Source organism: Streptopelia decaocto (genome assembly GCF_964273445.1).
Source record: "Streptopelia decaocto genome assembly, chromosome: 3".
NCBI classification, from domain to species: domain Eukaryota; kingdom Metazoa; phylum Chordata; class Aves; order Columbiformes; family Columbidae; genus Streptopelia; species Streptopelia decaocto.
Window position 1 is genome coordinate 98,222,266 of NC_138656.1, and position 16,648 is coordinate 98,238,913.

The 16,648-nt window shown below is 34.8% G+C and overlaps 1 protein-coding gene across 1 annotated transcript in view; it reads left to right on the forward strand.

The window, feature by feature from the left end:
* The window catches only part of CSMD1 (CUB and Sushi multiple domains 1), a gene marked incomplete at both ends in the record, with an annotated part of 1,064,284 nt that overhangs the window by 1,025,785 nt on the left and 21,851 nt on the right, over nucleotides 1–16,648 (forward strand). The window contains 8 exons of the mRNA XM_082048870.1: nucleotides 4,754–4,942; nucleotides 7,392–7,565; nucleotides 9,620–9,802; nucleotides 10,430–10,606; nucleotides 11,792–11,971; nucleotides 13,319–13,492; nucleotides 14,419–14,592; nucleotides 16,175–16,248. Coding sequence (XP_081904996.1) covers nucleotides 4,754–4,942; nucleotides 7,392–7,565; nucleotides 9,620–9,802; nucleotides 10,430–10,606; nucleotides 11,792–11,971; nucleotides 13,319–13,492; nucleotides 14,419–14,592; nucleotides 16,175–16,248 — 1,325 coding nt within the window. The remainder of the gene's footprint in view (nucleotides 1–4,753; nucleotides 4,943–7,391; nucleotides 7,566–9,619; nucleotides 9,803–10,429; nucleotides 10,607–11,791; nucleotides 11,972–13,318; nucleotides 13,493–14,418; nucleotides 14,593–16,174; nucleotides 16,249–16,648) is intronic.

The window sequence follows — 16,648 nt, forward strand, 5'->3', positions numbered from 1 at the left end:
TATGGCTCTCTTCTAAATTCAGGTTATTGGAAATTGATAACCTCCATTCAATGGGAATTAGGTTACATGTGTATCTGTGTCAGTAAATACGAAGTCAGACAGACTTGAAACAGTAATGTAGATCACCAAAACAACACCTGTACACTGCTCAATCCACACATACAATATTTTTTTAAAGTTGAAATATCTGGTAATATATAACAGCTTATGATAATTGAAAATAAAGAAATTGTACTGTGGCAGAATGCAAACCCCCATCTCTCCCCCTCCCTCCTTCAGTATGGAAGGAGTAGGCACATCTCCCTCTCTCTCTGCTACTTGAGGCTAACAGCTTCTTTTGTTTGGCCCCAGAGCACCCTGGCCAGGGCCATTAGGAGAAGGGAGTGCCGAGGCACCAGTGAGCCGCTGGGCACCTGCGGCCAGTGTGGGGGATGTTTGGAAGCTTCAGGGGCACCCACAGCCAGTGTGGGGGTGCAGAGAAGCTTCTAGAGTGCCTACAGTCAGCTCTGATCAGCCAATATAAAAACGTGATTCTCGTCGAGACTCCGCCCATTGTCGCGGGTCTCTCGGAGCACGAGCAAGATGCTGCCGCCAAGAGCTCCCCTGTGGGATGGAGACTCCACTTGCCTTGCCGCCACGGGTGTGAGTAAAACTTCTCCTCGCAGGATTGTGAGTATATTTATACTTTCCGTGCACATATGCACGTGTAACCTTCCGTGCTCAATATGAGCACGTGTAAAATTAATCCTCGCATAATCGTGGGTGTATTTTCCTTCCGTGCACATTTGCACGTGTAACTTTCCGTGCACATTTGCACGCGTACTTTCCGTGCTTAATACAAGCATGTGTATAAATTATTTCCTTGCACAATCATGAGTGTATTTTCCTCCCGTGCTTCCACATAAGCATGTGTAATATTCCGTGCACATTTGCACATGTAAGTAAATTAACCCTCGCAGGATTGCGAGTGTATTATAAATTTACCCTCGCACAATCACGAGTGTGCACTTTCCGTACTCACTACGAGTACGTGTATCTCTTTAAAATAATCCCACACCGTGTTTAGGCAAGTGTGTACTTCTCCGGGATTCAGGGACGGCTCCAGCATTGTTTTGGGTGAAGCCATGTGCATGCACTCTGGAGACCGCCGGTTGTATTGCTGCCCCTTAATAATTTTCCTCAACTAATATCCGAACCTATTTTTAAGTCACTTTTGGAGTGCTAAAACCCTGTTTCTCACCAGTTTAATAAAAGTTGTTTTGGACCCTGTTGTCCCTTAAACTAACCTTGGGGTGCCTCTGTGACATGTACAGTAAAACATGTTTTCTTGCAATAGTTAGTGTTTCTAAACATTGGAAGCACAACAGAGATCTTCCAGTCTTGTGAGGCTGAGTCAGAGCTCTTTCTTGTGTTCATTATAATCTGATATAGCTGAACAGTATGGAACTCATCATCCTAATAAAGCACATAAATTCAGACCTCTGTTTCAAAGCTCTTATTTCAGCCAATGAGTTAAAACAAATGTGGATAATATTAAATGGAGGCTACTAAACAGGCACCTGTACTGTGGATTTATATGAGTACAGCTAGGAGTCCTAGTTGCACCAGGATAAGATTTCTAATACAAGGAAGTATTAAATATGATTTGTAAATTCATATTAATTCATTTTTGAACTATTAGAGTCTTTTGGGGTTTTATTGCAGAGGATTTTTACAATCATGCAGACAATTAACTTCCATACTTTTTTATCTGAACAGAATTTATTTTATGAAAGAGCTATTATTCCTGGTAATCAAAATGGCTGCTAAAATAGGTAGATGTCAGTAGAGTAGAAAAGTGTTAATTTGCTGTAGTTACTTTTCAGTATGCAGTTTCATTACAAAATGGGGTACTCATTAGAGCATAGACATAAGTCTCAGAAGACCTAAGCTCAGTGCTACACCAGTACAAATATTCCATACAACCTTGGACATCAATTTGTGATATAATGGGTCACAATACTGATAATGTGTTACTGTGAAGTTAGGGAACAAAACTGCGTTACCATATAATAGTAATTTTAGATAAATAGACAGATTGTGAAATATTCTCTTCTGCATTTGAAATTAAATCTACATGTTTGAACTATACAGTGTCTAGGCATGGGAATTTAATTGCCTCTACTAATTAAGAAGCTTCTTCAAAAAGTTTTTCATTAGGAACAAGTAGCACATCCACAGGAATTGTTTGAAGCATGGTTCAGCTTGGGCATGGGCAGCAGGTCCATTCTTCATGAGCACTTCAGAGAAATCCATTCAAGTCTGGAGGGTAGCAGAGCACAACAGCATAGACATGGACATTGTCTATTTGCCTCATGCCAGAGAACAAGTGCTGGTATTCTTTACTTCATATTGATACAAATGTAGCTTCAAATGTTAAGGAAATCATAAACATATGTAGAGAGATTGAGTATAAAGATATATTTGTATAAAACAACTTGTAAGTATGCAGGCTGTTTCCAAAAACAGAAGCTTTACAGCATCATCTACACAGCACTACACTCTATCTAATTGCCTCAAAAACAGGGTTAATTGGGATGCAGCATGCATTGCTTCTGGGAGGTGTGCTAGTTTCTCTGACAAAAAATTGCACTGTGAGTACAGACACATGAGCTCATTTAGCTCTAGCTGAATATTTTGGTAGGGCTTTATGTCAATGTTCTGTATGTTTTAGAAACTTTCACTGGTGTCTCTGTTCTACAGTGGTAGTAGTATTGCCAGTGAAAGAATTGGACTCAGTTGACAATAACTGGTAAGAATGGAAAAAGCAGTTACAAAGAATGAAATGCATTTTTTTATGTAATGTAAAAAGAAAAAAGCATTTTCTCTTGATGGTACTCTTAAATACAAATCCCCAGAAACAGGAATTTTCAGAGTTCTTCTAAGCAAGCACAGAGGCAGGGTCTTCCATATCCAGATCTTTCACAACTTCCAAAAAGCAGTCAGATTTTAGGACTTTGCATTTTCCCCTCTTTTATGAGATAGCAAAAAAGTCAGTGAGTAAAATGATATTTGGTTCTGTCAGTTAAATCCCAGCATAAACACATATTTGTGTAACCTGTTCATATCTGATTTATGTATAACATTTATAAGGTTATAAAACTAAGTTTAAATAATTGTTGGTACTATGAAATATAAGCTATACTGTTATAATGTAAGCTCAATGTAACTTCTTTAGTGAATTATTTCATAGGATTCACCATAAAACAGAATGGGAATAGTTTCAGTCAGGAGAATTTGTAACTTTACTACTTCAAGAGGAAAAAAAATAAAAAATAAAAACAGATATTTTTCTTCTCTGTGTAATTGTCAGTGTTTTAAATAACAATCAGTAGATGGCAAATAAGATTTCTTCATGTCAAAGAGTGTTATCTTCTCCCCCCAGCTGCAAATATTACTTCCAAAATAATTTTTATGAAAGAAAAAATTGGATTTGTATGGGATGTTCTTTAGACCCAGATATATACTTGTATAAAATCCATTGCACGATTGAAATAATGAACATCTAATACTGTTAAGATTGTGTCTATAAAAGAGAAATAGAAACAACTGTAACTGTTTTTCATGAATATTTTAGCATGTTAATATTTCTTAAAAATACTGATACTTTTTAGTTGATTGTATTAAATGTTCTTTCAATGAACAAACATTTGCAAAAGCTGATTTGTTCTAGTGTATTAGCTAATCAGTACATTTAATTTATATGTATAATAAAACTTAACCTTTTGAAAAAATAAGATTCGGGAATAAAAAACTGTGCATCAGTGACTCCATATATCTTACCTCTAAAAAGATAATTCTATCTGACATTCTTCTCCATTGGTTTCTTTTTTTTTGAAAATTAATTTGAACTAGATGATCTACTTGAAAGGTAGATTCCTGTCATTGTTTGATGAACTGTAATTTATAAAACTAACAATATTCTAAGTATTTTTTTTTATTTATACCATTTTGCTTAGAGTGAAGATGGGAGGGGTGGAGGAGGCATTTATAACTTTTCAGAGAACTTTCAGATGAATAGAGAGCAAAACTGGGAGTTTGCAGTGGAGACTTCAGTGTCTCATCATAATATTCTGCCAGCAAACCATCATGTGCACTGCAGAGTATGAAACGAAGGTCTGAGGAGGGTGGATTTACCTTATACAAAAACTGAACAGTCATGACAATACCCCATAACTTTTTAGGTTTTTAACTGCTATCTGAAAAATCATTTCATGCTTACCCTCACTTCCACTCCAATATAAAATATTTGATTTTTTCACCATCTTCCTTCTGTTCTGCACAATAATAGCAGAAAATGTTCTTGCTAATGTTGGAAGCAATTTTTCTCATGACAGGAAATTTTAAAAAATGTTCAAATGTTGTTTAAATTATATACCAGTTTGATTTTTATTTGGTTTCCTTCACATAAAAAATAAATAGAAGACCAAACCAAGCCTACCAAAAGAACAATTAAAAATTCCTTTGATTTCTCTCATCTGTCCAAGACTGTTACAAGAACTGGAGTAAAATCATAGTATTACTTTCAAAGCAAAAGGATCTAGAGGGTCACTTAAGAGTCAACATATCTGATATTTAAGTGAAATAAAAACCACAAAGTATATTACATGGATTACAGTCATGAGCCGCTAGTGAAAGAACAAAAAATACAGTGTTACTCTTTATTTATGACGTTTCTATTATGCATCAGTGATGAACACCATTTGTCTTACAGTGGTGAACTGTTCCGATCCTGGCTTTGTGGAAAATGCAATTCGGCATGGACAGCAGAATTATCCTGAAAGTTTCAAATACGGAACAAGTGTGGCATACCACTGCAAGAAGGGCTTTTATCTGTTGGGTTCATCTGCTTTGACCTGTAAAGCTAATGGCTTATGGGACAGATCACTACCAAAGTGTTTGTGTAAGTATTCATTCAGTTTTTTTAACATTAAAGAGTAGTGTGTGATTTTTAGCCATTTCTTGAGGAACAAAAAAGGACTTTAGGATCAACATATTGCAAATTGTACAGCTCAGTAAGAAAGTATTAAGACAAGCTCTCTGCAACTTATCATTATTTAAATGGGTTTAGGGGGAACTGTGGAGCTATCATTTCAACTGCCAGAAAGTTAAGATTAATTTACCTAAAGAGGTGTACCATTAAGATACCTGAAAATAGCTAAAGAAATCTAAAGTTATTATTTATATGGTATCATTTAGATTGATAGACTAAGACCATTAATGCCTATTGCAGATTTTTTTTTTTAAGAGTATGAAGTGTGTATCTAAGAACGAATCTATGATATGTTATGTAAGAAAATTTTGCTCAAGGTGATCTTTTTATACCATCACTGCATACTTCCTCCATCACTTTTTCCCTTGGAGAGGGAGGAAATCTTCTGCTGTTTCCTATAACCAATTCAGGGAGCTTCAGAACTCTACAGAATAAGGGTTTGGCTGACTTTCATTTTCCTCTGAGATATTTTTCTTCTCTGATCACTATTAATTTTCTGACATTAGATTTCTGAATTACAATGCAATTAGAAGAAATAACAAAATGAAAGTATACTTTAATTTGCAAACACATCAGATGATTTTAAAATTTTTGCTCTACAGAATTATTTTTTTATTTAAATGATTTATTTTATGAATACACTTACAGACCAATCAGTTCAATAAATGTAACTAGTGAATTTGTTTCTTTTTTTTTTAACATTTGCTTCCTGCTACTTTGTATCTAATATCCACATGACTCAAGCAGTTTTATTTTGATTTTCACAACACTGTGAGATTTAAATATCTGTCAATAAGAATGATAATCTGAAAACTTCATTTCTTTACAATTCAATAATAAAATAATTGAAAAAAATACAGCATTTCAAATACAAAATAAATGTGTAAAATTGTTCATTTAACAAGAATATTTTCCTGATGCAAGAATAAGCCTTACTTTTTGTATCTTAGAAAAAACATTTTGAAAGTCCATGGCCAAATTCTATTGGTGATCCCTTCCTACTGCCCGAACTGGGGTCTCAATGTGAAGTGACATTCCTTATGCAAGGGGAAAAAGAAGATGGGGAACCTAAATCACGTAGATTAGCTACCCATTTTTCCACATCAAGTGTTTTGGAAGTTTGAGAGCATTTACATGGCTTTTTGTTTTTAGGCAGTGCTCAAGGAACGTAATTTTTGTCCATCCCCTCAAATAGGGATTCCTGACCTTGCTCTGGGGACTACTGTTTGAAGCTGTAGGAACTTTCAAATTATTCTGGGAGGTGCCTGCATTCCTCAATCTCCTATTGGATTAGCTTCCACTAATTTGCTGCTCGTGTACTGTAACACTATCTGAATCCTAAATATCACCATGGCAAATTAAACATCCTTTCCCCCAAGAAAAAAAACACTGAAATGAATAGGTCTCTTGATGAGAAAGATTTGTTTATCTATTAACAGATGAAGTCGGTCAGAGTCTTTTCAAGTACTATGAAAGATATATAATTTTCAAAGGTTATCAGTGATTATCTCTCATTTTCAAGCATTAAGATTGCTTTTGGTGGTAGGGCAAAGTGCTTAGAGACGCAGATGAGATAAATTTTGAACACAAATTGGACACAAGAGTGAAAAAAAAGAAAGACACTACTTTTTTATATGCAGGACAGTACCTATGAGTGTCATTGCTTAAAAATGAATGCTTCTTTTCTTCTCCATAAACTGGGAAAATTTCATGCTACTTGTGACAATCATCATACAGCCACATTAATGTGACCCATTTATGTTTTTCTTCCAAAAATTCTGATCACCCAGTTTATCTTATTTTTTTCTCAAAATGTACACATTAACTCAAGTACAAATATGATTCATAATTTACAAAATTATCAGTAATACATTTTCCTTTTGCTCACTTTAGTACAACACATTGTTATAATACTACTACAGATTGAACTTTTAAAAATTTCTTTATAGTGCCTAAACTGGATCTCGTTATTTAATAGATATGATAAAGCTACTTACAATTATAGTATCTGTAATATACACACACATTATCACATTCTTTCTTCCCTCTCAGCCTTAACAGAAATAATGTGTATTTTTTGTAGGGAAGGACAGTAAACAGAAATGCATGAGGAAAGACTGTTCTGCATATTTTCAGGGAAAGGCTAAACTAGATAGGTTAGTTTTACAAGTAGTTTTTTGTTTAATCTTACAACCAAGCAGTAAATCACCTATAGCAACAGCAAAATTGAAGATATGACGGAGTTGAAATCTTAACAGAAGTTTGTGTTGTGTGGAACTAGCCTCATGTTTAAAGGTTACAATAGGACTTTTTTGTGGCATGAAATAACCTTATAATATTGTGGTTTTTCCTCTGTTAGCTATTTCTTGTGGACATCCTGGGGTACCTGCCAATGCAGTTCTTTCAGGAAACAAATTTACATATGGCTCCGTAATTCACTATTCTTGCACAGCGGGTCGAAAGCTTATAGGAAATTCTACTAGAGAGTGCCAAGAAGATAGCCACTGGAGTGGAACTCTCCCTCACTGTTCAGGTACTTGTACCAGCCATCATCTGAATGTCACCTTTAATTACATGAATAAGGCTATTCTCAACCAAAATATTCTCATATACTTTCTCATTCTCTTTATTATTAGTTTGTATCTTTACTGCTTAGCTAGATGGTATAGTTGTATACTGCAGTATATAGAAGCCACAAAATGCTATTTAAAACCTGGTGGAGTTCTGCTTAAAAAGGATAAATTTAACACTTTATCTTCATGAACAGTGTTTCGTGTAAACAAAGGTTGTCACATATGAAAAGGTTGATTAAAATCCACAGCAGCAGAGGTTACTAGTTAGCTGTCACGGAGGCATCCCAAAAATCAATTTAAACAGGTGACAAGCTCCAAAGAGACTTTATTCTGACCAGAATTGTTTAGCAGAGAACCAGATAGAAATGAGGTTTATCAAAAATTATTCAGCACTCTGACAGCATTATGAAAAACAGATTCAGATACTGGTTAGGAATTCAGTTACTACACAGACAATTCAGACTCAACGGATTCCAAAACTCTAGAATGATGATTCAAAATGCTCATCTTCCCACTCATACAAAGTGATGACTCTCAGTGGTACTCGGATGATCGCTTACCAATAAAGCAAGGTGTCTCAGTCCTCTAGGAACTTCCCTTAGATGGCATCGTAATCTAAGAAGAATCTTCCACTGCTTTACTGAAACCCAAAATATCACATCAACAGGCTTCCCTTCATCAACTAGATGGGCAGCGTTGTCATAGAAAGAAATCAAGTTTCTTAAGCAGGACTTCCCTTCGTGAACCCATGCTATCTGGGACCAATGACTGCATTGTCATTCAAATGTTTTTCAATAACTTCCAGAATAAAGTTCTCCAGGATTTTGCCAGGCATAGAAGTGAAATTGACAGGCCTGTTGTTGCCAGGGTCATTCCTGTAGCCCTTCTTGTAGATTGGGATGCTTGCCAGCTTCCAGTCATCTGGGATCTCTCTAAATTCCTAAGAGCACTGATTGTATCCAAAATGTCTGTATCAAACTTGTTATACTGAAACCTTATGACACGTACATAATCGTACTTTCCAACTTTAGAAAATAGTAATTTCTGAAATGAAAGTTTGGTTTTCTCAACATTTTTCTATTGTTATTCTTTTATTCATTATATTGTCCTTCATCTCAGAGGTATGCCTATGATGAAAAACATATGTAAGAAGATAAAGACTTCCACATATGGAATTACTTATGCATATTTTGGAGACAACAACAACAACAAAAGCAACATAGTTTTAATAGAAATTCACTCTAGATGTGCAATTTAAAAATGGAGAACAAAGGATAATGTTGCTACGAACCACAAATTAGACACAGAGGGATTTAGGACAGACACAATTTTATGTCAAAATTTATAATAAATTGTTGATACTGAGACCATACTTCCTTGACCTTCTTGGGTAGCATTTCCTCTAGCAGTCACTTTGCCTGATAAGGGAGTCGACTGGTTCATCAAACATATGAGGACATGTTTGAGAGGTCTGTTTTGCAGCACTTCCTTTCTCTTTAAAAATTATAACCAATACTTGCATGTTAATTTAAATTATGAGGAAAATTAGGAGGCACAGGGGTCCAAGTACCATTTAGTCTTTTCTGTGAATATATGTAATTTAAATATATATTTCAAGAAACTTGAATGTGTTTTTCTTCACTCTTAGTGATATATAATGTTTGTTATTAGATGTTATTACTAGCAGAGAAGTTGAATGATGAAATACAATGTGAAAGGCAACAAATTTGTTGAACTGAGAAAATATGACAGGGACAGGTTCACAATAATATTTTATATTTTATCTGTATCATATTCTATGTTTAGGTCCATACAGGTTTGACATAAGAAGTAGGCTAAAAAGACGTTATTTTCCTCTTTGGCTTTGGTTTCACGCCCTCGCACTGGAAGAAAAGTGGTTAATTATATCAGAAACAATGCAGTTAGTACTGTTATTTGCAAGAGAGTATTTTAACTACCACTACATTTGCACATAACATCTCTGCCAATATTTCTGCTCTCTTGTGTTTTACAGGAAATAATCCTGGCTATTGTGACGATCCAGGAGTACCAGCTCATGGGTCTAGACTAGGGGATGAGTTCAAAATAAAAAGTCTGCTACGTTTCTCATGTGAAATGGGCTATCAGCTGAGAGGATCTGCAGAACGAACATGCCTGCTTAATGGCTCCTGGTCAGGTGTACAGCCTGTGTGTGAAGGTAGATATTAATACCATCTGCATTTGTGACAACATTGAATGGTATTTGCTAATGACATTTTATTCTTTAATTAAAAAGAAATTCTGTTCCAGAAACACATTTTCATATTGCACTGTAGAAATCTCAGATGTATGAAGCTGAAACATAACCATTGCCTTAATGTATAGCTATAAATGCCTAGAAGATATGGAGGCCAATACAGAGTATCTGTTCTTTTCTTGATTCAAAAAAGAAAAGGGCAGGAAGATAATAGTTTCCTATGATTAATAAAACAGAGGCAAAACAAAGGCACAGATCTGTCAGAAATTTCGGAATGAGCTTTATTCTCTACAGTGACTGTATTGGGTGGAGTGGAACAAGCAGTGAAAGCTATCTGAATCCGCAATTGGAAAAAAACAAACAAAAAAGCCAACCAACCAACCAAAACCAAACGAACCCACAAATTCAAATAAAATGATCATATTAACAAAGAGAAATAAGTTATAAGAATATACCTATTAAACATTTTCTTATTAATAGTAAAACTTACTACAGCTTTTTTAAAAGATGGGCTACTGACCTAGCTGGTTTTGCTTTTATTTAGTCACCTATCATGCCATATTGATTTTTCTAAACTTTTCTTCACAGCTGTATCTTGTGGGAACCCTGGGACCCCAGCCAATGGTATGATAATATACACCGATGGAATATTATTCTCCAGCTCAGTCATTTATGCCTGCTGGGAAGGTTACAAAACTTCAGGGCTAACTACTAGACATTGTACTGCTAATGGGACATGGACTGGCACTGCTCCAGACTGCACAGGTCAGAAATAAACTTTATTCCTCTAAAGCTTTAAAGTAATAAGTCATCCAGCCTTCCTAATCAAAATTATTATTTTGTGCGATAAAATAACACTTTTTCTCCTGTCATCGGTCTTGTAATACATGAATACTCTATGTGTCTAAAGTAGACGCCCTTTCTATACATGCTAGATGTTTTTGGAACTATCTTTTTAAGATGGATACATAGGTAATTTTTCTTTATTTGTTTACCTCATTAATGTCAATATAGAAAATACAACATTATTCCTATGAATACGTGTTCCTCTAGAGGTTCCCTTAGTTGTGGTGGTTTGGTTTTTTGGGTTTTGTGTGTTTCTGGGTTTCAGTGCCTTTATTTATTAAAAAAAAAAAAAAAAAAAAGTCAAAACATTCTCTTGGAAAATTAACATGGAAATGTAACTAAATTATTTAGATAAGTACTTGTGTAAAATGTGTATTTATTTTGCACATATGCTGTGGTAAAATATCAGTCAGAATAGCAACATTAATGACTACAGTAGAACAAAATCACTCTGCAATGAAGATTGTCAAAATGCTCCATGTATAGAGTATGAAAGTTCTCATAGTTCTAAATGAGATTTTGCCTAATCGGACACATTACTGTGCCAGTATTTATTGTGAGCCAAATGAGTCAGCTCTGACCGATAACCACTCTGCTAAGGACCAAGAATCGGGGAACAGCAAGTCTGGGCTACTCTATCAGGGAAAGCGAGTAGGGAGTGCTGCAAGATCAGCAGGGCCAGTGACAAGGCCAGCCTGACAGTACGTCAGCACAGGGATACAACAACAACAAAAAGAGGAATTTCATAACTTTGCTGGAATTGCATTGCACCATCAACATGAGGTTTAATGTGACAAAGATCCCAGTATAAAGGAAGGAAAAAATCCTATCAGAACTGCCACCAACAGAACAGTCTGAAGTAGTATTAGAGTGTACCAGCTTAAGCTACTGTATTTAAGGAACACTATATTTGGCCCATGCTATTGCAATGCCTCAAACTTATGACTTTTTAGCTAAAAATTAAAGATTATGTTTTTGATTTTGTGTGAAATATATTGATCAAAAATTGTCTTGTTTTGTATACTAAAGAGAAAGGACATTAGCTCGATGTTTCATTACATGTTTATTGAAAAAATACCCTTTTTTTTTTCTCTTCCTCACTAGTGATCAGCTGTGGAGACCCAGGTGCATTAGCAAATGGCATTCAGTTTGGAAGTGATTTTACCTTTAATAAGACAGTCAGCTATCAGTGCAATCCAGGATACCTGATGGAGCCTCCCAGTTCATCTACCATGCGTTGTATAAAAGACAGCACATGGAACCAGAGTAAACCAATTTGCAAAGGTGTGCTTTCAGACTTGAATATTTTACAAATATTGTTTTTGATACTATATGTGAAATTCACTAATCAGTGCATTTATTTATATAAAAAAAACCAAAAAGTCAAAACATTCTCTGGGAAAATTAACATGGAAATTTAACTTAATTATTTAGATAAGTTCTTGTGTAAAATTTGTATTTATTTTGCACATATGCTATGGTAAAATAGCGGTCAGAATAGCAACATTAATGACTACAGTAGAACAAAATCACTCTGCAATGAAGATTGTCAGAATGCTCCATTTAAAATGCTAGGAATGAAGTACTCATTTTCCTTTTTGGGCCCTTTTATCTTGGATTAGATGGCCAAAATTCTGTGAAGGGATTTTGCAAACCAAACTTTCTATAAAAGATTCCCTTTCTGCAGCAGTGAAGTCATCATAAATAGCCAAAAAAGGTGCTTCACAAATATCTAATTACAAGTACTAACATGAAGGTCATAACGGAGATAAGACTGAAAGGCAAATGAGGCAGCCTGGTCAAAATTGTTAGCACCACTACAGCAGCTCAGAGACTAAATTTAACAGTATTTTCTGCTTATGAAAGGCCTAGACTGCCAACTCGCTTAGCACCTCTTTAAAGTGATGCCTAAGTCTAACCTATTAATTAAATTTTGTCATATAGATTCGACAGACTACATTTTCTGTTGTAAAAACACCAAGTGATTTTATGGTAGTCCTTTTTGCTGAAAGAACTGAGATGTAAATGTAATCTGTGTCATTCCAGATCTTGGGCACACTTAGAGAAGCTGGAAAAAAATCAGAATACTTTTAAAGAGTCTTAGCCAATACTTACCAGTAAAGTCAACATCCATTATGTGCTGAAAGCCTTAGAAAATGAGCAGATGAATGAATAAAGTTGTATTAAAGGCTTTAAGTAGCACTGCAAAAATAGTGTAAAATAAAATGAAAATAGTTATATTCATAGAATCATAGAAACATATTTATTGAAATAAATAATATTTACTGAAAACTTTCCTCTAGCTGAGTAGCCTGTTGCCAACAATGATCAGTAATGAATATGCAGGGAAAAGATTCAGAACTAGGTAACCTATATACTCTTCCGGCTTCCAGCAACCTAGACCTCAGGGACTTCCTAAACCTAGAGGTGGTATTTTTGTATTTAAATTGTTTTTCTGCCTATTACAGGCTGCTTTGTCAACAAAAGAATGCTTTGTTGGAACTGAACAGCATTAATTTTTAATTTTTTTTTTGTTTCAAAAGTGCAGGTAGATATTATGTTGCATTCTCCTGAATCTTATAAAGTCTTGAAATTGTAACTTTTTTTTTTTTTTTTTTTTGTGTGACACAGCTATAACCTGTGGCCCCCCTCCACCAGTTCTCTATGGAAGGGTGGAAGGATCTGATTATCGGTGGGGGGCCAGTGTGAGTTACAGCTGTGCAGAAGGCTATCAGCTATCTAAAACAGCTATTCTCTCCTGTGAAGGTCGAGGAACTTGGCGGGGAGACATTCCAAAATGTTTGCGTAAGTTTTCGGGGTACCTTTGTTTTGGACTTTACCAATTCTATAATCAATTCTTTTGGGGCACAGTCAGTTTCTCACAGTTTAAAAACATCTCAACTAGATCACATAATATATGGATTACTGCAGGCTTCTCTTCTTCCAAACATATCTTATGAAATCGAGTGGCTGTACCTGTTTAAGGCCATGGTTTTCTTCCTTTCCCCAAAATTCACTTCCATTTCTTATTACCTAATTGGACTCATCACCATTTACCTTACTAATAATATTTTTGCATGTTCTGAATTTCACTTTTTATAAGCATGGTTAAAATTTTCTCTTAAACTTTTCCTTTTTTCCTCCCTGTTTCCATTTCAATTCACAGGTGAAAAGAAAGATCCTAACCCTGAAACTCATAGCCTTGCTCTCCTTTCTAAATTCTTTTTGCTTTCATGAAGTACATAATCTCATATCTTGTTTGTATTTGTTTTTCAGCTTCTTCTAAATCTGTCAACTCACCATTTTCAGTGCTTGAAATCTTGTCAGGACTCTGACAAACATTTTTTCTTTAACTTAATTAGGGTAAAATTTTCCATCCTACTCATCTTAGGGTGACTGATGTGAAAATTGGATAGATTTTTAAGCACTACAGTATAGCATTGTCTACTCTGAGATTACTTTGTCATCCAAATCTAATCAGCATTTAAGTGTCTCAATTAAAAGGTCTATTTTTCCAGGTTAACTTGAATGCTTACAATAACCATAACAGTGACAATCAATTTTAAATTGCTGTCCAGAATTTGTCTAAGCTACGATCCTACACAGATAAATGAACTGCATTTGCACTCACATTCAGTATGCTTGACTTGCACATAAAACAATGCAGAATACTTTACTTGAATTATGTACAGTTTTTAATAAGTTTTTCTTTTTCTTTTTTTATTTATTAGCTGTGTTTTGTGGTGATCCTGGTACTCCAGCAGAAGGACGCCTCAATGGAAAAAGTTTCACCTACAGATCTGAAGTTAGCTTTCAGTGCAGACCCCCTTTTATTCTAATAGGCTCTTCAAGAAGATTCTGTCAAGCAGATGGTACTTGGAGTGGAATTCAGCCAACATGTATTGGTAATAACTACCACTACTTGTGCTATTTCTACCGAGAATGTGCTTGATAAACTATTACATTATCTTAAATCTAGCAATTAGCTTTCCAAATATAGAAAACGTCTGTGCAATATAAAAAGAACTAGATAAATAAGGTTACATTTTGAGCATAAAAAATTTAGGATAAACACAATCACATATGAAGTAATTTGTAAATTTATGTGATTGCTTGTCTGCTGGAAATGCAGAATGTCAATAAGTGCAAGCACATAAATTTGTTCCATCTATTTTTAGAATCTTTTAGATACACAGAAGACTTTGACAGATTGAAGACCACATTCTGTCAATGGAGAGTTAAAGGCATTTGTCAAAATCAATCCTAAATCAAAAAGATTTTTGGACTTTTAGAAAGTGGCTTGTACAGCTCAAAAGGATGAAGCGTGCTGGGTCTGATCTTTTGAAATTCTGATAAACTGCCAAATACTATCAGTTCCTCTTAGACTGTTGTGCAGCTGATAGGCTTTTAGCATGTTGTGTAGTTGGACTAACTGAGAGAAATACTGTCACCTGTAAAATTGGCATCAGAATTTGATCCAATTTGGGGTGATCTTTCTAATCAAATACACAGATATACACTGCAGCCCATTTATATATTTTACTCTGACTGAGACATTGTCTATATGGAAGAGCTTGGGTGGGCACCCTGGGAAAAGGTGGTAAGCTTAATTATTGAAAGCAGCCTGTATTTCTAAATTAAGACATTAACCCTCAATATAAGTCTTTGATACGAAATCAAAACTCCTTCTGCCTGTATTTTTTATTTACTGGGCAATCCATTCTTCATCTGTGTTTTGTAACAGAGACAAAATGTTTCAAAAGCTGAATCTCAGGCCTACTGTGAAGAATTAAATTTTAAAATGTCATAATGACATTTCTATTTATATTTTGCATAAGATAATATATTAAGAGTCATATTCTGGTGGCATACCATTTTGTGGGGGGACTGTTTTTTCATTCTTCAGCAATGAGTGAGGTAGTAGTCTATTTGAAAGTTTGGTTTCCTTGGTTACTTGCTACAAGAAGGCAGGTTGTGTTTGGGTTTTTTTTGTTGTTGTTTTTTGTTTGGTTGGTTTTCATTTGTTTTGGTTTATTTGTTTTTGTGGTTTTGTTTTTGGTTTTTTTTTTTTTTTTTAGAAATCTAACTTAATCAGTAAACTGTTCATTAGGAAAGAAGAAAAAAGATTTCCCTATATGTCCATTCTGCATTGTGAATAGCGGGACATACTATGTATTCAAAAAGGTTTAGAAGGATAAGCTTCACAAAAAATAATGCAATCCTAAATCTATAAAGTCTACACCACCAAAGATACCTGTAAAGAAATACCCTTAAATAATGGCAATGTATTGAAACAGCGTACTGTGATCTATCCTGGAAATTTAATTGCAAGTACAAATGTAATGCACATAAATACACACATTTCATTAAAAATTCAGTTCTTGTCATCGTTAGACAATGATTAAATGACCTAACCTTTGCAAACGGTTTTAGAGTTGTTCTTTCCATAGTCTAATAATAACTGTTGTGTTTCACATTTTACATTAGATCCGGCTCACAATACATGTACAGACCCTGGTACTCCACACTTTGGAATACAAAACAGTTCCAGAGGTTATGAGGTAATTCTTTCTTTTATTTATTAGCTTTCTAAAATGAAGATGCATTTAATAATTACAAATACATTAAATTATCTGTAGGCTTAAGTGTCTGATGTAAATTTTAGGAAATTCCTGCTACTTTTTAATACATCTTCTGCTTCATTCTAAGCATTTTTTTATTTTTTTTTTAACGTGTAGCTTAAAGAAAGAACCTTGCAATATATCATGTGTTAAATCCTTTAGGAGACTGCAGTAAGGAGGACTATTTATAAAATAATTACCTAATATGATACGACATGATATAATTACTTTTCTTTATGATCATAATTCTTTCATACATTGATGAATAGTCAGTAAGTAACCTAACAATCAAGGACCTGCCTGATCCAAAGGCCATATAGTCCTTGACAAAAAAGTCAGT